The sequence below is a fragment of the Lemur catta genome, chromosome 7, assembly GCF_020740605.2.
Source record: "Lemur catta isolate mLemCat1 chromosome 7, mLemCat1.pri, whole genome shotgun sequence".
Taxonomy (NCBI): domain Eukaryota; kingdom Metazoa; phylum Chordata; class Mammalia; order Primates; family Lemuridae; genus Lemur; species Lemur catta.
Window position 1 is genome coordinate 76,934,820 of NC_059134.1, and position 23,622 is coordinate 76,958,441.

The window sequence follows — 23,622 nt, forward strand, 5'->3', positions numbered from 1 at the left end:
GCCAAACACAGTTTTAGCAAATCCCAGTTGTTGGTGGGAAGTGGTGCAGACACAGGTCAGAAATCATCTCCCGTAGGAGGGTAATTTACCAAGTTTGAGAAGCAGAAATTTAGGGCCACCTACTAAAGCATGAGAGCAGTGAGCATGAGAAGAAATGAGCCTACAAGGAAGGCAGAGAAGAGATGGAGAGATTTACAAGACAAAAGGTTCACTTCATTGTTCTGCCTGATAGCTTTCCTTGGCATGAAAATGTGCAGAATTCTCTATCTTTTCCAGTCTTTGTTAACAGATTTTACTGTTTATTTTTTGCCTTATTCCCCACATTGCCTCTAGATGTCAGTACTGGGGATTTTTTTTTAAAAGAATATATACACATATATACATATTCATGCACACATCTATATGCACACACACACACTTTTTTTTTTTTTTTTTGAGATGGGGTTTACTCTGTCATCCAGGCTAGAGTGCAGTGGCTTGATCATAGCTCAAACTCATGAGCTCAAGCAATTTTTCCCACCTCAGCTTCCCAAGCAACTAGGCCTACAGGTGCACACCACCATAGCCGGCTAATTTTTCTACTTTTTGTGGAGACAAGTTCGCACTACATTGCTCAGGCTGGTCTTGAACTCCTGGCCTCAAGCAATCCTCACACCTCAGCTTCCCAAATGTACTCACCATCAAATTGGTATAAACTGATCAACACTTATGTGCACATATAATAGTAACATTCATCGAGTGTCGGGCAGGTGGAAGGGGGGAGGTGGGGATGGGTATATTCACACCTAATGGGTGCAGTGCACACCATCTAGGGGACAGAGATGCTTGAAGCTCTGACTCCAGTGGGGCAAGGGCAATATATGTAACCTAAACATTTGTACCCCTGTAAGATGCTGAAATTAAAAAAAAAAAGAAAAAGAAAAAAAAAAAAAAACCAGGTGTGAGTCACTGCACTTGGCTTCATTTTTATTTTAATAAAATATGTTTTATAATTTCATTTTTGTGAAATGTTATATATATAATTAAAAAATAAAATAAGCATTTTCAATCCAAAAACTTAAATTAAAAATGATTATATTCTTATTACAACTTTTTTTCAGTAGGAAATATAACTTTATTGTGCTTCATTCACTACTTGTTGAAGATGTGTTAGTGGTAACATGTAGACTCACCCTTCCTTCCTTCCTTCCTTTCTTCCTTCCTTCCTTCCTTCCTTCCTTCCTTCCTTCCTTCTTCGCTCCCTCTTTCCTTCCCTCCCTTCCTTCCTCTCTCAATAAAGGTAGAATAATGACTCTCTACAGTTTGAGCACATAGACCCTAGAGCAGCGGTCCCCAACCTTTATTGGCACCAGGGACCTTTTTCATGGAAGACAATTTTTCCACAGAGGAGGATGGTTTCGAGATGATTCAAGTGCATTATATTTATTGTGCACTTTATTTCTATTATTATTACATTGTACTATATAATGAAATAATTATTAACATACAACTCTCCATAGGTTGGGGACCCCAGCTCTAGAACATAATTTTACCACCTCTTTAGCCATCAGTTTTCTGTCTGTAATATGATGCCATAGTTTGATATGAGGCTTCTAAAACTGGCTTGCATATTGTAAGCCTACAATATATGTAGATATTTACATTACATTCCATTATATTACACCATATTACGCTATGAACACTATTTGTGGAAAATATCAGAAGTAATAACAGAAGCCCAGATTTTAAGTGTTCATACAGGAAACAAGTCTGATAAATGAAGCCAGGTTGAGGCAGTAATGGAAGTTGTAACTTAAAATCTACTTTAAGCAAAAGCATATTATAAGCATCACCTAAGCAAGCATAAATCATCTAAAAACCAAAGTGACTGTAATTGTTTTATAACTTGTTCTAACTATGTTTTGCTTTGCTGAACAAAGTCCAAATTGATTCCAATAAGCATACAGATCCTCTCTCACATTCTTGAAATTCAGACTGGGACATAAGACTTTCTAGACTAAGGAGTCTGGGGGCGCCATTAAGTCCTGCTTGATGAAAGAGCCGTTTCTGTTTGTGTAGCACGCAGTGGACAAAGCATGGACATAGGAGTCAGAGTGGTACTGGTGGTTATTGTGGTGATCTGACATTTGTTAAGTATTTCCTTCCCAGACATTGTGCTAACATTTTGCTTACATTATGTCATCTAAAATCTGACCACAAGCCTACAAGGCAGTTCTATCATTGTGCCCATTGTATGGATGAAGAAGCTGAGTGTGGGAAGTTCTGTCATTTGTCCAAATTTCCAGACCTAGCCTTTTGGTACTATGTTAGGAATTTTAAATAGTTTAGGTGCTGACAAGACTAGAACAGGTTTCTGTTTTATTGTTGCTATTGCTTTGAGGGAGTTTCTCTAGCCAGAATTAACACATACACCCCCCCCTCAAGAAACACATACTAACCCTTACCTAACATCTGATTTTTTTTGAAGTGATAGCTTGGGTGATAAAATCAAGGCATAGAAAGATAATATGATTTGTCATAAATGAATAAATTAGAAACTCCTAAGAGCAATACAAATTTAGGAAAATGTTTCTATTTTTGATAATGGAGTCAGGGCCAAATGTATTAGTGAGTTTGAGACACGTATATATGCATAGGCATGTATTTTCTTTCTTATCCCCACTGAATGAGCCCTCAAGTTAGAAATAAGTTCTTTTCCCTTTGTTTTTATGAAAAGTCTCAGGCCTTATGAAGGATGTCTAAAACATAATGCTTTAGAATTAATCAATTAAGAGCACCAGAAGGGAACAGTAATTTTATGCTAGCAGCAAGTCTACGATTACTTTTTCTAACCACCATGTTCACACCCTGGCATTCTGTCAGTGAAATTAGTGTTTCAACTTGAATTATTATATTGATTGGCATTAACACATTATGTACCTCATGGATGATTCACACAGCAGGATTCTTATATTATGAAACATAATAGCAGGGCAATTTTTTTGCTTTTAGTATTTGCATGAAAGAGAAAGCCCTTTAGTCCCAGAATCCTCAGATGTGTCCTGTATACGTAAGTGTGGCTTTCTACAACTCTAGTTGTCTGTTTCCTAAATGTAGGTAGACAGCAAAGTCTCCTTTCATAATGTACATATAAAATAATAGAATTATATTATTTTTTTCTCTTTTGCTCTCTATTTTCTACTAAATTAGAGAAGAAATGAAGTCTCTTCAGGAGGCCCTGCAAAATCAACTTAAAGAGACATCTGAGAAAGCAGAAAAACACCAGGCTACTGTAAGTGTGTTTCTTCTTTGTGCTCTTTGCTTTGCACCTATGGGACAAAAACACCAATAAGCAATAAAAATGAAAATACAATAAAAGAACCAACGGTCACCATGATCAGAATAATACTGGGTCAGCATTCATTCCAAGAAAAGATTAATGTTTTATTTGACTGTTGGACATCATCTAATTCCCAGCCTTCTTTTATGGATGAGAAACTGAGGGACAGAGTGAGGCAAGAGTGTTCGTGTCAGGCCCCACATCAGTGGCCCTCGGATTGTGGGGTGTAACTGACCATGAAGTAAATTAAGTAGATCACTAAGCCACATATCACATCTACTGAATAGGGATCTCTCAAAGACAAGCCCCCACCATTTGCTTATTTAATCAACTCCACAGATGGTTATGATGCACCCCAAAGTTCAAGGAGCAAACTGCTCTTCAGATTTCCCTCTCAAAAGGATGTTCCTGGACCCTTATGTCTCAGCTCTCATAACTAATATCCACTGTAGGCAGGAGAGATGGTGCTCCTGAGAGCCATGCAGAACACTAGAGTTATGCTGTATTTCCCAGACCCACCTTATGCACTGTTTACTGGGATTAGACCTCATATTTTGATTCCAGGATCAATAGAAAATATAAAGTATAGTAAGCCAAAAGATCAGGAAAAGTCTACTGTTGAAAAATAAGTTTATCTCTTGCAGTTCCATCTGCCACTCCACGGGTGAGGGGGCACATGGGGAGGCTCCAAGGCTGGTCACGAGGGAGAAGGAGAGGGGACAACTGTGGGCAGTAGCCTTTGTTGAGGTTTCTGATGCAATAAACAGAAAAGGCAGGGTAAGAGGGTTGTGAATGGCCAGGTTGAGTGATTTTGGGGGGCTCTGGGGCACAAGGGCTGTCCCGAGTTGTTGGTAAGTTGTTGCATGTCCATAGTGGTCTCGGGTGTAAGAGCTCAAGAAAAGGGGCCGTTGGGGGTGTTGTCTCTGGATTGGTTGGTTATATTTTAAAAGTGTGCTCCCAGGAGGACTTGAAGTAGCTCTGAGAAAGTCAAGAGGCTAAGGCAGGGTGACTCAAGCATACGATTGAATTGTCCAGAACAAGGCTGGTCTATGTGGCACATGTATAAATGATGTTAAGCATCAAGTTGACAGAAGCTAAACCCTTGGTGAAGGCATCAAGTATACAGAAGCTAGTCCATCACCTGGAATCCCAGGTTCTCTAACAACAGATAGCCTGCCTTTCATTTACAAGGCAGAATCAACAACCTTGATTAGGATATGACATTTTATTTCTGAAACTCAGTCCAATCTGTCATCTGGAATAGCTGATTCCAGGGGACAGCCTTTCTGATAATGATTGTTGACTTTTCTAGGTACAGGATTGTTTCATGTTAAGGATTCACTGTTATCTGTTCTGTCCACCTGTAAGAACACACATGTTGGTTCGGCTCTGCTATGCCACAGCAACACTCACTGCTCACCTGCAATGTGGCCCAATGTCTGTCTGGCTCTCTAGCTACCAAATGTTACATAAAAGAATAGGCACATTTTCAGCAGCAGCATGTTGATCACTCCCTTCAACATCTGACCCAACACCTACTGACTCAACACCTACTGAATGGTTCTAAGTGCCATCCAATTTCTGCTTTGACTGAACATATTTAATTTGAGTTTTTTCATAGCCTCATGATAAATGATGTCAGTTAGAGTAGAAAAGAAGTGCTCACTCATGCTATTTCCTCAGGTCCTCATAATAAAACTACATTATTTAATTGTTTCTTTACTGAAACAGAATAACTCAGAGAAGGTAAATTTGTAGCTTGCGTAAGCACAGATAGTAAAGCCAAGGAGCCAGGGCATGAACTTATGATTATTCCAGTACATTTTGCAAACTGTCTATGATCGAAGAAGAAGAGACCTATAACGTTTTAAAGAGCACAAGCCAAAGTTAGAATACTGAAGTATGGGAAATGTCATGGACAAAGAATGTGCAGTTGGAAAGAGGAAGAAGTCAGGCCTGACTGAGTCATCCTGGCCCTCATCTCAGCATGCTGGCAGTGCCTTCCTTATGGTTTAACATTGATTCCTGTGGGAGGGTTTCAATTCCTCCCCCCAAATACTCTACTAAACCAAAAACTCCCTAAAGGCATTCGTAACTTAGCATGTGCTTCAAAATAAGAGTGTTTGGAATTTAAATTCCCAGTGGGCCATTTTCTAGCTCTGTAAATTTACTAGCTGTTTACCAGACATAATCAAGCTCTTTAACTTCTGCAAGTTTTCTTATTATCATATTTAGGTGATTCACATGAAAATAATGTGCATCATTTCCCTAAAATTGTATCTGTCATATAGTAGATAGTAGAGATTAAACCAACATCATTCCACTTCCTACTTTCCTTCCCATTTCAATTTCATCTTCATCACCTAGGTGAGTGAATATAAGAAAGTTATTTTATTTCTCCAAGGCTTTTTCATTGCAAGAAATTTGTCAATGCTACTTATATAGCAGTTTATTTGGTGATTATTTGAGATGACACATGCATTGTTGAACAGAATATAAAATCTACTATAAGCAACTTCAAAATTGTATGCTATTTCATCATCATCATCTGTACTCTTATTATTTTCTTATTCTAATCATTATAACTAAGCAGATTAGATGTCAGCACAGGATTCTCCTTTAATCATTATATTTTTTTAGAAAACTAAACTATGAAAAAGAAAAAAAATAGCATATAATGTGTAACCCCTCAATTAGAAACGAAAATCTCGATATAGGTAGGTGATGTTAGGTAATACCACAAGGAACACCACACTCCTCTCTTGAAGTTAACAAACATACATACCTATTCCCCCTTCTGATGACAAAGTTAGGAAATGTATGCATTACTGTAGCAACAGCTCACAGTAGAGACCAGAAATTCCAAATTACCAACTTCAAAGGAATTCCTACCTGAGCTGGCCCAAGGTACAAATGAGAAGGGACTACTTTGGTGGTCTTTGGTTTTTGCCATGAGAATATACAAAAGGAAATTAGAGAATGGCAAATGAAGAATAGAATTTAGTAAATTTAAATAGCTTTAAAGTCAGAGCCCTTTTTCTCCATTAGAAGTCTTTCTGTATGTGCTTATTGGCCCCTTAAGAGAATTATCCTCTTGGAATCTTCTGGGACAAGAGTTTGATAAAAACTTCACATCACTTGTGGTCAGAACACTCTGGTCATTATTCACATCCTACGATAATGAATATCAGAATTAGAAAATAGACTGTTTTTATGATACAGATGAATGCCCATTCTTTTACTTAATATTGGGCAACTTAGTGAGACTTTTCTGAATGACACTATAGAGCAGAGCACTCATCTCTTGGGTTATCTTCCTGACTTTCACAGATTTAGTGCCTTTCCATGGGGACCCTCCTATGTGCTCTTACAGTAACATAAGAGGCATACTCATTATCACTGTATCATTTATATTATAATTATCTCTTTATATCTTCCAGTAGGGAAAAGATAGAAGAAGGGACACAATTTTTAAAATCTGCTGTTAAAGGAAAGTTTTTTTTTACAATAATATATCTTCATATTATAAAACACAAATGATGTTTATAAAGATAGAATACAAACATCAGAAATACTCCTCAAATATTTTACCGGTTGTTAGCTTATAATAATGTATTCTGAAAACAAATATACACAATATCAAATAGCCTACTTTGTAGTCACTTCTCTAGAAACTATTTCAATAAGGTGTTAGGTTATTAAGTGTGAAATGTCTGATTTCCTTAAGTATTAAGTTTGACAGTTGAAATCTATGACATTTTGCTTCGACACTTCTTGTTTTATTTTTATTGTGAAGGCACATCCTCATTCTTTCAAATGTATGGTTTGGCTTGTGATTATCTTTCAAAGATTTTTTAAGAGCAATTTTTGTGAAGCCATGGATAAGTCAAAAATTTGTGTTATTTTCGAATATGAGTTCTGTTGTGGAACCAATGCTGCACAGACAGCTCGGAATATCAATGAAGTGTTTGGGAAGGATAAGGCTAATGAAAGCACAGTATGTCAATGGTTTGAGAAGTTCCATTCTGGTCCTTTTAATCTTGAAAATGAGCCATCTGGGTGACCTGAAACCAAGGTGGGTAATGATGAGCTGAAAGCTGTGGTAGATGCAAATCGAATCCATCTCAACCTACACGTGAATTAGCAGCAAGGTTTGACATTATTATTCCAACAGTATCAGATGATTTGAAACAAATGGGCAAAGTAAAGAAGCTGGATAGATGGAGCTGAATTAAATGAGTGTCAGAAGAGAAATCATCTGAAAGCTTGCCTCTCTTTGCTGTCATGACATAAAGGTAAACCATTTCTAGACCATATTGTTAGGTGTGATGAAAAATGGATTGCTTTTGACCATCCCAAGGGTTCAGCACAATAGTGGATAAAGATGAAGTGCTGAAACACAGTCCAAAATTGAATATTTATCAACAAAAGCTAATGGTGTCTGTTTGGTGTTATTATCACCAATACAGCACTGGTATTATCCACTACAGCTTCAGCGGATGTCGACTGCAACCAATTGGATGACATGATGAGGATGCTTGTGATTACGCAGCTGAGACTGATCAATAGAGAGAGGCAAATCCTCTTGCAAGACAGTGTTTGACCACATGTCGTACAAACAACACTGCCCAAACTACAGAGACTGTACATGGAAACTCTCTGTCATCCGCCATATTCACCAAACCTTGCTTGCACCAACTGACTACCACTTCTTCCAGGCTTTGGACCATTTCTTGCAAGGAAAAATATTAAATTCTCAACAAGCTGTGGAAAATGCCAAATGCCTTTCACACTTTCGTCACCACTTGTTCTACAGGCTTCTTTGCTGTTGGCATAAATAAACTACCATTAAGATGGCAAAACTATATTGATTGTTTAGGCACATATTTTGATTAATTGTACTGCTTCTTGTTTGAGATATAGTAAAATACACTTTTGATTCAAAATTGGACATTTCATATTTAATGACCCAGTAGTTTGGCAACTTTTTTTAATGAATAGGAGTTAAAAACATCCCTCAGCATTCTCTTCTCCTTATCTAATCTTTCACACCTATTAGAACCATGTATCACAGAAATGTATTTTAACCAAATTCAGTACATATACACATACACAGAGAAGTATATTCATGTATCTATATGTCTATTGACTAAGAAAAAAAAGTTTAAGTGACATTTATCCTTCTTGTGTGAGATATATACTCATAATTTCTACTCTAATCTATTTTTAAAGGTAGTCTTGACTTTTTACACTTTAAAAAATATTTTTAATTATTATGGGCACTTAATAGTTGTATATATTTATAGGATACATGTGATGTTTTGATACAGGCATACAATGTGTACTAATCAAATCAGGGTAATTGGGGTATCCAATACCTCAAGAAATTATCATTTCTTTGTGTTAGGAACATTGAAATTCCACTCTTTCAGTTATTTTAAAGTATACTTTAACTTACTGTTAAATATAGTCACTTTGTTGAGCTATCAATATTGTTCATTCTATCTAACTAACTATAATTTTGCATTCATTAATCATCCCCTCCTTATCCCCCCACCTCCCCATTACCTTTCCCAGCCTCTGGAAACCATTATTCTACTCTCTATCTCTATGAGAAAACTTTTATGTTCAAAATATGTAGAAAGTGGCAAGATTTGATGCTATGATTTTACCAGAGGCTTGCAGCTTACACATTCAGTCAACAAATACTTATTAACCTATTACCAAGAACTAGCATTTCTGGAATAAAGCGCTTCCTTTTTTTATCCATCATAATCAAGAGTACTTTTTAAATGCACCTTTGTAGAGTTACTCTCAAGATGACAAACTGGTGCCATTGCTAGCTCATTCTTTCAAAATGTACCCTAGAAAAATTCTAGAAGTTAAAGAAAAATGTGGACCAAAGAACTGGCAAAAACAAGTGAACAACCCAACAAATAAAATAATGGATAATTCCTAAGAAGAAAGCTAACTCACAGAAAAAGGTATACATGTCTTGGGGACAAGGAGTTGCTATTGGCTGGGGCAGAGGTCTGCAGAAGGATGCTTGAGAGAGTAGGTTTAAGATCATCTATAAATTCTGCTCCTCTCCTTTTCCCCACTTTTCCTTGGGCATATGACTTCTTACCCCTTCCTCCTGGAAATCAGTAGCAACATCTCAGGCCTCTACTGTCATCATGGTAGCATCAGTGAAGTGCAAAAGCCCTGCTGAAGTGAGGAGTTGAAGGAGTGAGGAATGGTGAAGTCATACTCCCCACTCTACCTCCCTGGGAACCCTTCACAGCACTCTGTGCTTCTGAGGTTCTCTAAGCTGGGTCTTTCATTTTCTCCCCAAGAAAGCTGCCATCTTTCTCTGGTCCTTTTCCTGTACCTATTACCACCCAGAGTAAATAATACTCCAAGAAAAAATTGAAATAAGAGGTTAAAATAACAATATATTTGAGATACAGAATTAGGAAAAAGAAAGTACACAAGTTGAACCACATGTGCACTCTGAAGCAGAATTATTGGAATAGACGGTCTAAGAATTTTAGCTAAACATGTCAGAAATATCCAGGGTGATCAGAGATATATTAACAACACACAGAGAAAAAACAAGACATCATAAAATGGAGCTAGTTGGAAATATTAAATATATACAATACCCAATACACAATAGCTAGAATAAAGAACACACTAGATGATGTAAATACCAGAAAGAAGATAATAATGATGAAAAATTTATAGAAAGCAGGAGGAAAGGACAAAAAAGAAGAGGTAGAACATAGAAAATAAAGATTAAAAGATACGGAGAGTCAGAGTAAAAGAGTCAAATAATTTCTTAAGTTTGGAAAATAAATAGCATATTTCCTAGTAACCATTGGATTAATAAGAAATACTAAAAGACATTAAGACATATTTTGTAAATAATACTATTGAAAATAGTACATGCCACAGTAATATTTAGTCAGAATTGATAATTTTAAATGTATTTTTCAGGAAAGATTAAAGATAATATTAATTCAACAAGTTGGCTAAAAAGCAAAATATCATACTCAGTGCAATAAGGAAAGAGAATTTTAAAGACTAGAGGAAAAAAACAGTAAAATATGAAGCAAACAAACAAAACTTTTTAATTCCTAACATATGCCAATATTTTCTGGAATATAGAAAGAAAGCTAAAAGTCTCATCTCATTTTATGAGAATGTACATTTATGATTCCATAATTGATGACAATATGAAAAAATAACTCATAGATATATTTCACTAATTAATATAGATGTAAAAATCTTGAATAAAGAAAGCCAAGAGTATATTAACAAAATGTACATCATGATCAATGAAAGCAAACATCTATAGCCTAAAGAAATCATACTTACCCCTTCAGGGAAATATGTTTTGAATTGAATGAGTAATATGTTCTAAAGAGTCTGAAAAGAGATGGCAGAATCTTTAATTAATGTGGGAATAACAAAAATATGTATAGATATATGTGTGTATGTATATTATGATTATTTTATTTTTTCATGTGCATCTGGTGGATGGTGGAATCTAGGGGAAGATGGATTTCATATCACTGGGATCACCACTTTCAAATTTTGGGGAAGACTAACAGAATGCTTTTTAATTTTTCTCCATATTTGAAGATTCTAAGTTAACTCAGGATTAAATTAATACATCTTTTTAAACATGTTTACTATTGCAAATCATTCACTAATTATTTTCCTGGCTAGGAAGATTATAACTGTAATTGAAGTTTGGTTAAGAAAGGGAGATTAAGATAATTGCAATTACTGTCTCTCAAATTGGGCAAAAATTTGGATTTGATTCTATAAATATTGCTGTGCTATTTTAAATTTAAGAGCAGATAATCTTACGTGCTGCCCTTCATTAAATATCAAACTGCAATTCCTTTTCTTGTAAAAATATAAGATTGCATATTTATGCAAAAGATATTGCAAATCCCCACAGCATTTGATAAGTCCCTGTAGTAAAATGCTATGAAACATAAAGGTGGTTTTGCTTATTAACTTACAAAAATATAAAAGTGATACATTTCTGAAAAATTAAGTTGAAAAATCAGTAAATCTGTGTCTTGATCTAATTCTATTTAAAAATACTCTTTATGAAGATGTGAACATTTGTTTTTATTCTTAAGCAAATAATGGAGTGGCAAACCTAATCTTTCAAACCCGTGTTCCAAAAGGGAAGCCCTAACAGACAGCAAGGAAGAATGAGCTCTCAGCTGTGACCAGAATAATTAAAGATATTAATGAACACTGGATGCATTTCACTACTCTGGTTAATTTTTATGGCTTGTCCTAAATGAGGCATAATTAGTCTGAACCAAGAGTTAGGTTCAAAATTTGATTCTCATTAAGCATAAAGAATCACTATGTTCTTTCATTCTTATTAAATGTAAATACATGATATTTTCTGTCTCTGTGAATTCTTTAATAACTATCTGTAAGAATGCTTATTTTCTAGGGACATTAAAACCTGCTGAGATTCTAAACCCATGGCCTAAAATGCTAATGTTTTTTAATTGTTCTGAATATATTTTAAGTCTTGAATATTTAAGTATTGTATTTTCAAGTTTTTCTGTTCTTGTTTAACACTTAAATAATTGTAGTGTTGCCATTGCAATGTATTTTCATTATACTCTTAATCAAAGTTAATTTTTAATTGTGAATAACATACACTGAACAGTATCAATTTGTAAGAATTCTGGAAAAATAATGTTACAGCAAAAGAGAAGATTATTAACAAAAGTAAGATGACTTCAAGGAGTAATACTTTATAACTTAAACTAAAGACAAATCTGGTGCTAGTGCGTGCTTGGGTAGAAAAGAATGTAGAAGCTGTTTGTTGGGAGATGCACTGTCATCCATATCTAATTTTGATTGGAGTCAAGTCCTACTTGGTGATGTTTGTTTTTCAATCATTTGAACTATCAACATAATGGGACAATGAATGTGACCAATGTTTTTGAGTTGCTCTCAGTATCTACCCAATTCAAACTTACCTTCAAAATTAATATGGCCAAAACCATAGACATGAGAGTTCTCAGGCTTCTCTTTCTGTTTTTTGTGTTCTTTCACCATCCAAATTGTTTGGGTTGGGTTTTCAGTACCATTTGAGGGAATGGTAATACATGAAATCTACGTAAGCCAGAAAGGGGGTGGGGGTGGTTAACAGGTGATGTAAGACTTCTGAAGGACCTTACGGAAGGCCAAGCCTAGGAATCAGATGCAATGAGGCAGTTAGGTGGTACTAGAATTATTGCAGCTCTTAAACACATCAGAAACAAGAATCCATGGGTATTCTTGTTGTCTTCTACTTCTATGATTCAGCTAGTTTTCCATAGGCCCATTTCTTTCGGTCCCTCTAATAACTAACTTCCTCCACTTATTAATTACTTGCACTACACTTGACTTACCACAGGCTTAACATCACTCCATGGCATCCTTTATCTACCTCACTGGATAACTAACCAGTTATCTCTGGGATGTCCTAGTTTAAATCTCCCAAAGAAAATCTAATATGCCCAGATTATATTTTAGAATCAGAATTTGGCATTACACACATTTTTCACCCTGGACTTTCCATATCCAGTGACTTGGAAATGATGATAATGGGAGAAACCATGAAAAGGATGCTTGCGTTGCTGGAGCTGCATCCCAGCCATGACCCACTCACATCTGGACCCCAGGCCCCAGTAACCTCTACATGGTTATATATTTAAACCACTGTACTTAGGAATCTATCAGCTATAGTAATTTAGTTTTTACTTTGATTAATTCAGTAATTTGTACCTTCAACTGTGATTACTATCATAACAAATTTACCAGTTAAACTGAATTAACTGGTTTTGCATAAAATAAACATGGATAAATCTCACTAACATAAAGTTGAATTTCACATAATGTATATGAACTTTAATGTGAAATAATAGGATTTATTTTTTGTGGGAGCATACAGAATAAATAAAATGTATAGAAATATGCATTGACTTCAGGATAGTGGTTACCTCTGGAGAGAATAAAGGAAGGAAAATTAGGTGAAGCTTTAATAGTATGTATAACATTTTATTTACAAAAAGCTCTGAAAGTATTAAACAAAACATTTATATTTGGTTATTACTGGGGGTTGGTCAATAGGCATTTTACATATTCCTTTTTTTCTTTATGTTTGAAATTTTTCAGAACTAAACATTTTTTAAAGTGCTCTCTCTCTATCTATCTATCTATCTATATATATATAAAATTATCCTTCCTCCTAAACTTGATTTCCAACCCAATGACTCAGTTGTCTTTAGAGATAATCCATATCATGAGTCTCTTTTGTCACCCCAGGAATATTACAAGACTATGTTGCTCAATACATGAGGCTATTGAGCACTAGGAATATGGCTAGTCCAAATTGATATGTGCTGTAAATGTGCAACACACATTGGATTTTAAGAACACATTATTTAAAAAAGGATGTAAATTATAATCCGTTACATGCCCAAATGATATTTTAAATATGATAAATTAAATATATTGGTAAAAATAATTTTACCTGTATCTTCTTTTCTGGTAAAAAAACAGGACTACCAGAAAATTAAAAATTAGAGAAATTAAATGTTTCATTCACTATCATACAGCTTTTTTAATCACTACAGTTCTTTTTAATGACTAGTTTTAGTGACTAGTGAACTCTCAATGACTATAAAGATTATAAATTCTATAAAAATCTTAACCACTGTGTTATGCTGACTTTTTTTCAAACTACTCAAGGCATACAAAGCTATGTTCCTGCAAATACAGTTGGAATAACTGGCCTAAGATTACACATCCTGACAATGCATAATCAGGAGGAGATATCATGATTTATTTGGTAGAGTATTCATATCATTCTATTCTTTTGAGATAAGGAATATCACTATGCAATTGCTCTCAAACCTGACCATAGGTCAAAATTACCTGGAGAGTGTTTTAGGAATAGAGATTCCTAGGCCCGACACTTGAATCTATTTTTTTTAAAGAACCACATTTTTAAATAATGAGGTTTAGCCAGGTAAGGGAATCACAGTCATAATGTGCATAGTTTCTCAATTTAAAAAAATGAATTTTTGTTATATAAGAAAAGCATATTTTTTATATAAGTGATTATCTGTGTGAATTAAAGAAGCTTTTGTTTAATGAAAATTTTAAAGGGATAATCTTAATCACTTTATTATTCTTCACAATAGTAAAAAAATATGAAAGCAACAGAAATGAGTTTGGTACTTATCTATATAATGTTCTATTTATTTTTAGATTAATTTTTTAAAGACTGAAGTGGAAAGGAAGAGCAAAATGATCCGAGACCTCCAGAATGAGGTAAGATTTGGATTTCAGTCAAATTTTATGCAAATCAAAGATTATATACAAATACACATATAAATTTGCCATAGTTTGGAGAAATTAATCACATACAGACTTAACCTTCATCGACTAAGGGAGAGAAACTGTAAGGTAAAGAATTCCAAAGAGTGGATAATCTTTACATTTATATATATTTGATAATTTTATTAGTCTAAATTTCTCTATTTTTTTAAATTATATTTTGCTTGGGCTAATATTAAAAATCAATTTTCATAAGTTTATTTGTGTACCAAATGACATCACAGACACTGGAGAAAAACAGCTAGCTAAAAATGATCTGCATGCTAGAAAGAGACAATCTGGAATGAAAAATGTATTTAAGGATAATCTCAGAATAATATAGATTTGAACATAAATAAGCTATAATCATTTTCATGATATTCTTTAAAACGTAAGGACCCTATTAACTATTGCATGTTTTTCTCTTTTAATTATATGTCTATCTTGTTATATAGTTTATTTTCTATAATTTCTCCATTACCTTTTTATTTATACATTTTTATTTCCCTTTTATTAAATGCAATTAGTTAATTAGTACCATTAAATTATGACTAATTAAAATAAATCTTTGATCTATTCCACTAATTATGATTTATTTTGAATCTTAAGTCCATCTCTTTAGCCTTTACTAATCCATCATTCTTCCCACATACCTACCTTCCTTCTTTCCTCCCTCCCTTCCTTCCTCTCTCCCAACCTTTTTTTTATTTTTGAGACGTTTAATCAACAGATAAACTATAAACATTCTTCTAAATGACTTTCACCTTGATGTAAAAGTTAAAAGATAGACTTTACACATACTTTGGTATCAATTTTCTGCATCACTCTTCTGATTATGACATGAAAATGGTTTCTCAGATGTGAGAAGAAAGTATAGAACAAAGTAAGCAAGAATAATTTTAAATGTCTTTTTGATGATTCTAATGTCTTTTTATTTTTTAATGATATTTTTTCTTTTGAGTCTTCTCAAGAATGTGTAATGGTAGATTTGATAATATTTTCCTTGAGTCCTAATTCTTCTTTATTTCCTGATTATAGTGGAAAAATATCAGCAGACCAAAGTTATCAGAATACTGGATATACTGGATAATTTTTGTTCATTAGGGCTCATTTAGAGCTTAGTGAGAAGACTAGGTTACTCAAGTTAAAAAAGGCCAACACATCATTTAAAACAAGGGAAACATTTAAAGCAATGTTAACTTCAGTACTAAACAGGATAGGGAGTACACTTGCATAGGTACATACACACGCACGCACACACACAGGGAGACATACACCCACATGGGGATGCAAACATATACACATACACACACACAGCGATATCAACCCAGTTATATGTATGAAAGGATTATACATTAATTTATATCTTTATATAAGTAGAATAAGTTCACCTTTAATCTTAAATAATTTTTAAAAATCTACAACTCAACTAAAAAGACACTTTTTCAAAATAAAAATATGAATTATTCATAACAAGTAAATGTGAGCACTAACAAAATACTTTGGGGGGCACTTTTGTGGTGAAATCATAATTTGATAACTATGTGACTAGAATAATTCTAAAAGAAATACAACTCTACAGAAGTAAGATTTGCTAAATGTAAGTTCCATAATTAAATTTATTACTATTAACTTTCATAATATTGAAAACCTATGGGATGAAAATTTATAACCAAAAATGTTTTGGACTTCTTAACAAAGAAGTCCAAATGGTGAACATACGTCATCAATTGAACATTTTTAACTTTACCTCTTTATATTAATTCTTTGAGTTTTTAGATTTATCATTTAGGCAAATGATCAATATGTAGAGATTATGATAGATTTAGTGAAAAAAATAGTTGACCTGTACTCTGTACAGTGAAATTAGATGGGCATTGCTTAGAATATTTTTAGTTCAGGAGTAAGAAAATAACAGTTAAATTGATTAAACAGAGTACAAAGAAATGAGGGAGACCGTACAGATATATATAGATTTCTGGAAGAAGCTTGAAGTTCCCTGAGTGATTACTTTTGGAGTTGATAGAGAGTTTTATAAAGTTGTTAAGGAATAATCAGGATTTTTCCATGTGTGAAGGCAAGTATCTTAAAAGGCACTTTTATTTTAGCAACTAGGGATTGACTTTTTAAGATTTAAGATGTCCCTGGGAGGAAAAAAATTTATTCAGACATTTATATGTATTAAGCAAATGCTGTATAGGGCAGAAAATATTTTGTTTTTTCATCTAGGCAGGCACATCTGGAACAGGCTAAATAAGCACCTGTGACTCAAGGATTGTGGGCCTTCAGAAGTTAAAATCGTAACTGGGAAACAACATCAGACAATATAGAAAGCAAAGTAAAAATGAAACAGAAAAAGATATAATGAGTTTTTTAATACAGAGAATGGAGAATGAGACTAGAAAGTGTGAGCTATGGGTAATCAGCGTTTCAAGCACTTTTATTTAATCTATCTCTGTGTCTGTTATATAGTCTCAAGGGCATCACCTTTAACTCCTGTGTTGCATTGTTGTAACTTTAAAAAGCTCCATGGTGATTTAGGTGCTTTTGAAGTTTCAGTTCTTGGCCCTCTGTTTTTTGTTTGTATTCTTTTCATGGAACATTCAAATCAAATCTATTCTGCCACAGTGTGTATTTCATTGTACCAAAACGCCATATCAGCAATTAATAAATGGTGAAATGATGTCGGTAAAGTTTCAGAAAACATTTTGGTTTTTTTCCCACTGAGTTGAGTTTTGAAGCAATCAGGTGAAAGCCTTATCAACAAAGCTTACATGTGCTCACTCATATGTGGAAATTAAATATCAAAATTTTAGAGACATGTTTGTCAATACAAGAGCATAAGATAAAGATTGAAAATGTACAGAAGGGCCTCCCTTTGGGGCTTGAAAGTGGTTGTTTAGTGCCTTTGAAATTGCTATGCTTTTTCATTGCACCAAGATATCTGGCTAAGTTGTAAATGCAAAAGATTCTGTTAAGACTTCTCCCCTTCATTAAAACAAAAGTTGAATGAAAAATCTATTAATACAGATGATAATGTGCTTTATTAAAAGTCAATTTCCTTCAGAAAGAAACACTAAATTCTGAGTGTAAAACTGCAAAGAATTGATTTTATAATGTTTGGGATAAATGCTGGAAAATATTACTTTTGCACCAACCTAATAAGTTGTGCTTGCACTTTTATGAATTTTTTCTGTGTGATACAGACTCCTTAAAGTTTGCCTACCTTCCATAGAATATAACAATCTACATTTTTTACAAAAACAACACAGGGCCAGGACTTCGTGTAGACTGAGAATAAATCAAGACCACATTTAAGTCTGTTCTTAATATCAGTGAATTAAATGAATCAAAGAAACATTGAATACTACCTCCAGATTTGGAGACTAAAGCTAATTTTACTAATTTGCTATTAATATATTCTCCAATAGGGATGCTTAGAGACCCTACAATATATAAAGATTGATATCAGGGAATTTCTGGTCATCCTGAAATGAAAAGTTAACAGATAAAAAGTATAAGTGCATATGTGTATTTTTCATGGAAAGGGGTCTAGATTCTCAGAGGGAGTCCTTGACTAGAACAAAAAATAATAAAGGTCAATAACCACTGATTTAGAGAAAACTTCAATTTTAAGAAGAAAACCCATTTTGGTTCAACTCTTGTGACTGTAAATCTTCCTAAAATAAATTATTCCACTTTCTTGCCTCAACAAACACACTGAAGTGGGGATGATGGAACACTTCCTAATGTGATAGAGTGCTTCAGGGTCATCCTTCTGAAAATGGATTCTCATGCCTGCCTGCTGATGAATAGGTGTGAGAGTTTGAGTCAAATATATACTGAATCCAGGGCATGCCTAAGAGGTTTTTAAATCATTTAATTATATTTTTTTCCACTTTATTTCTGGTGATTTGCCTCTCTTAAGTGATAATTCCTGTCAATTTTTGCTCAACTCATTATTCAGGTTAATTCTGTATCCAATACCTCAAGCTTAGTATGACCTATCTATATTTGATACTAGGGCTACTGAAAAAAAGTACCAAAAACTGAATGGCTTAAAACAACAGAAATTTGCTCTCTTACAGTTCTGGAGGCGACATGTCTGAAACCAAAGCGTCAGTAAGGTCATGCTTCCTTTAAAGGTCCTATGGATTAAGGCTTCCTTGCCTCTTCAGAGCTTTTGGTGTTTCCAGGCAATCTGTCACATTCTATGGCTGTGATTGCATCGCTCCAATCTCTGCTTCTGTTTTCACTTGACTTCCACTTTGTTTGTCTCTGGGTCTATGTGTGTCCTCTCCTTTTCCTATGAAGACACTAGTTACTGGATTTAGGACACACTCTAATCAAGTAGGACCTTGTTTTAACTTAATTACATGTGAAAATACCCCATTTCCAAATGAGTTCCCATTCTGAGGTTCCAGGTGGATATGAATTTTGGAGTGATATCATTAACATTTAAACCACTCCACCTTCAATGGCAATGTATATTAAATATACCCCATGCAAACAGCTTAGTCATTGTTGATAAATAGGCAAGGAAGAAACATTAGTGTAAGTCTATTTAAGGAACTATTCTAATATTACTTATTTAGATGCATATATATGATTTATTTACCCATATGTTCATTTCTAGATTAAACACATTACTTAATTTCTACTATTGTTCCAACATTGTGCAAGATTCCAGAAGCATGAGTATTATTAAATTTCAATTATATAAAACAATCTATGACCATGAGGAATGTAAAAAACAATATTTAATATTATGTAATAGGTGACATACTTGTTGAACAAAATATAATACAAAACAAATTGAAATAAGCATTTTACTATGAAATGTCGCAAGAGGAATGATGAGGACAGTAACCTAGTCAGATGTAGTGGTCATTGAAGATTTCATATAAGGGGTGGCTTTTGAAAAGTGTGAAAGATTTAGAATTTATGTCTATCTTCTCACAACTAGGAAAGCAAACATGAAAAAGTTTGACACCTCAAAAGTTCCCTAAAGAGATTGTTACATACTTATTGATGTGAAAAACGGAGGTAATTTCGATGGTATGTTGTAGCTGAATCCAATTTCAGGCCAGCTTGCTTGCAAAGAATATGTTTGCAGTCCTCAAATGCTGTCAGTATCTGTTATGAGAAAGCACTGGACAGCGGATCTGATGGATACAGCCAAAATCCCAGAGAAGATACTGAATTGGTCACATACCTGAGCCAATCATCACAGCCAGGAAACTGAGCAATTGATTGACAAAGTCATAGTAACACTACTGCCTTTTTTATGGATGGGTTTAACGCTACTCAAAACACAGATAGATTTGCTACAAAAAAGGGTCCATTATAGAAGGGTGCCCAGATATTGGACTGATAAAATAAAATATATCCAGAAAACCATCAAACACTTCTACTCCTCCCTGCCATCCTCAATCATTTCCTCAACATCCTCCAGATCATAGAACATAAGTAATATTTTAACCACTTCTGGTCCCAACTCATGTGAAATATATTCTCATAACCATATCTTTGTTAGCAATGCTCCCTTGTCAATAATTCCACCTTTGTTCCAAACATATTATGGATCTTCACTCTTTGCTTTTGCTATTTACTAGCTACATACAGATTCTCCATAGAAATGACATTAAAGAAGCTCTAGTCATATAGCACTAGACAAATGCTCATCTTCATGTACCCAGTTGATGAAAAGTGAACCATGAATAGTTATCAGAACATAAACTGAAGCTATTTTAAAGCATTTTCATCATTCAACCTATATTTATGGTGGTAAAATGTTGCCTTTAAAGAAAGTTGATTTAAAAAAAACCATTATTTTATGGTTTATTTCTGGTGTGTACACAAACTCAGAGTGTTGGAAATGTTTTGAGACAATTACTTAAGCAATTATAAACTATTTTTCCCTTCAGTCATAATAAAATACCAGTGCTTAGAAGGAAAAATTAGATGTCATAGCTAGTAAGAAAGTTGACAGAGTTTTAAAAAATCTGTCAATCTACTTATCTATCTATCCTAGCTTTAAATTATATCTCTGACACTTAATATTTGTGATACTTAAATGTTACCATTTAAATAAAGACATGAGGACTGATCTCACGGTTGTATCAAATGAGATAATAGTTATGAGAACAACTGTCATCATGTCCGTTCATATTCCTTCCTAATCGATATAAAATGTTAATTTATGGCTGTTTACAAACGAAACATTACTTTATTTATATTCAGAGTCAGTAAGGATTGACCTGAGGCATGATCATCTGAGTTTCTTAAATTAAGGTAAAAGTTTCCTTATTGTACAGTTGAAAAGTTCACAGAAATGACCTGCAATGTGAGTAACCTCAAAAGCCTGGAAAAAGAAATCTTTAAGAGTAGCCTCTGTTGCACTAAAAGTGTGGTCTGAAGTCTGCTGTGGAGAGGATATACCACGGAGTACATTTGGGCTCATGTACTTTTATTAGCCAAGGAAGAGCAGGACAACTGATTAAATGCTCTGCTCAAATTTGGGGTTACTGTTAGGTCTAAATGGTAGACAGCAAAGCACCCAGTAGGCCTAGTATTAATACATTATAAAAAGGACTTAAATAATTTTATAATAACAGAAAACAGGGCATCTGAAATATTAAAAAACAAGATCCAGATTTGGTAACTGCTGCTCTGAAGCATATATGTTCCTGGTCCCCTGTTGTATAACTGCCTTGCTTTGATATTTCCTTACTTTCTCCTCCTCCTCTGTCTTTTCCTTCTCCTCCTCCTCCTCTTCCTGCTCTTCTTCCTCCTACTACTCGTTTTCCTTCTCCTTTCCCTATTCTTCCTTTTCTATCACCACCATCAATACCATTGAGGAATCTAGTACCTATCACACAGTAGATAGTCAGTATGTACTTGTTGACTATTTTATTGCTAGCTTTATACATTTTTACAATAAAAAATAGCTACCAAAAAGAATTAGAAACTGCCTCTGCCAACACTACTCCTGTAGGTGGGATGTTACCTGTGTAATTGCACTTTACATAATTTCACTCTATCTCTGCACAATCCGGTAAATAAGGCAGAACGTATTCTGAAATGGAAGAAAAATGGAAGGATGATCTAAGAAAATTAAATTTTAGATACTCCAAGCTGATTAATTTCAAAAAGCTAGGAGAGAGTAGAGAAGGAACAAGGCACTCAATTTCCCCCTCCTTTTTAAACTCTACTTGCTGTTCCTCCACGCCCATGACTATAAACTGAAATAAATGTGATACTAAACACATAAATAACTGTCTCTTTTAACCTCTCTAAATATCACATGCAGGTGTTCATTGTCTAAGTTCACTGTTCTTGCCACAGCTGCAAGAAAATAAACCTCTCTTTGTATTCTTCATGAAACTTTCTCTGTTATGTGGAATATTACACTTCTCATAATTCCATGCATTTATTTTCTAGAAAAGATTATACATCTGCTGACAGAGTAGAAAATTGCTACTCTAGGCTTTCAGTATACTTACACTTTCATTTTTTTTCCTAAACAAGATTAACACAATTTTATAACTTTTCTCACAATTCAAGCTTATCTAGTAAATGTATTTGATAGTTATAATTTAAAAAGGAAACCTATTTCAATTTTTTAAAGTTAAAGGACTTAAAATAATCACAATTATCAATTCATTTTTTAAAATAAGGTTCTAACATTTTCCAAATTTGAGGAACAAAGTGTCATGTCAAAATGACTACCCTGAAATGCACTCTGAATTATTTTACCATTTTAAAAAAAGGTGAAAAGAAAAAAAAAAAAACCTTTCCTTGCTCAGTAATAATTGGATATTTGGCTACTGAAAGTAGTTGGTTTAGAATGAGTTTTAGTTTACAAATTGTGTATCTCAAATTAGTGCTTGTAGATAATCTCAGAAGTTCATGCATTTTCTGAGTTTATAAAGAAAAATATTATGTATTGTACTTTTCATGTATATGTGCTATTTAACTATTGTCCCCTATACAATAGTCCCCTCTTCTGGTCTCCAGTTGACTTTAAAGTAAAATAATGTAACGGAAACAGCCATTATGTCCACCAATTTTCTTCTCTTAGTCCCTCTTTGGCAGTATAACAAGAGTTTTAGCTGGGAATTCATGCTTACCTTGCTAGGAACTATATTTAGTATCCTCCTGGTACCTTTTTCAGGGCTACATGACTATGTTATGACCAATAGATATGAGCAGAAGTCTGTGTACATGGCTACAAAAATCAGAGAAAACTGTAATTGCTACACATAGTTAATTATTTTTCACTAACTGATGAACTAACTGGTAACTGATAACTAATGGATTGGTGCACTAACAGGGAACTGATGTTAGCTTTTATTAGCGTAACTGAAGTTTTTGTTTAATCTGGAAATTCTTTTTATATACAGAATTCTTCTATTCTTATAAGATCTGTTCCATGTCTTATTACCTTTATCTTTTCTTATGCTTTCAAATAAGGCAAAATATTTTTGCCGTATATGAATCTATATCTTTCAACTTTTATGGTGGACTTTGATTCATCATTATAGGGCCTGTAAACTCCTTGTCAGAGCTAGATTAGTGCCCCTTCTGTGTGCTTCAGCAGTGTGCTACACACATTGCATATCTCAAAAGATATCACACTACAATGCATTTCTCTACCAGGAGGAGGGAAAATACTTATTTGTTCTCTATTTATCCTCAGTTTTTAAGGTTTTGTGTGATACAGAGTAAGATTTTAATAAGTAACCAAATGAATACCAAATCTAAGTTCTCTAGGTCTATCTCTTTTATTATTATTATTATTCTTTTTCTCTCTTTAGGATCAACATTCTAGGAGCTGGGAGATGAAACCTATTTTGGTAGGAAGGAGACTTTTATAAACCACTTGAGATTTTTATTGAAAATAGTGCCAT

The 23,622-nt window shown here is 34.0% G+C and overlaps 1 protein-coding gene across 1 annotated transcript in view; it reads left to right on the top strand.

Moving 5' to 3' along the window:
* LUZP2 (leucine zipper protein 2) overlaps positions 1 to 23,622 on the top strand; it is a 384,944-nt gene that overhangs the window by 184,978 nt on the left and 176,344 nt on the right. The window contains exons 4-5 of the mRNA XM_045556578.1: positions 3,190 to 3,271; positions 14,603 to 14,665. Coding sequence (XP_045412534.1) covers positions 3,190 to 3,271; positions 14,603 to 14,665 — 145 coding nt within the window. The remainder of the gene's footprint in view (positions 1 to 3,189; positions 3,272 to 14,602; positions 14,666 to 23,622) is intronic.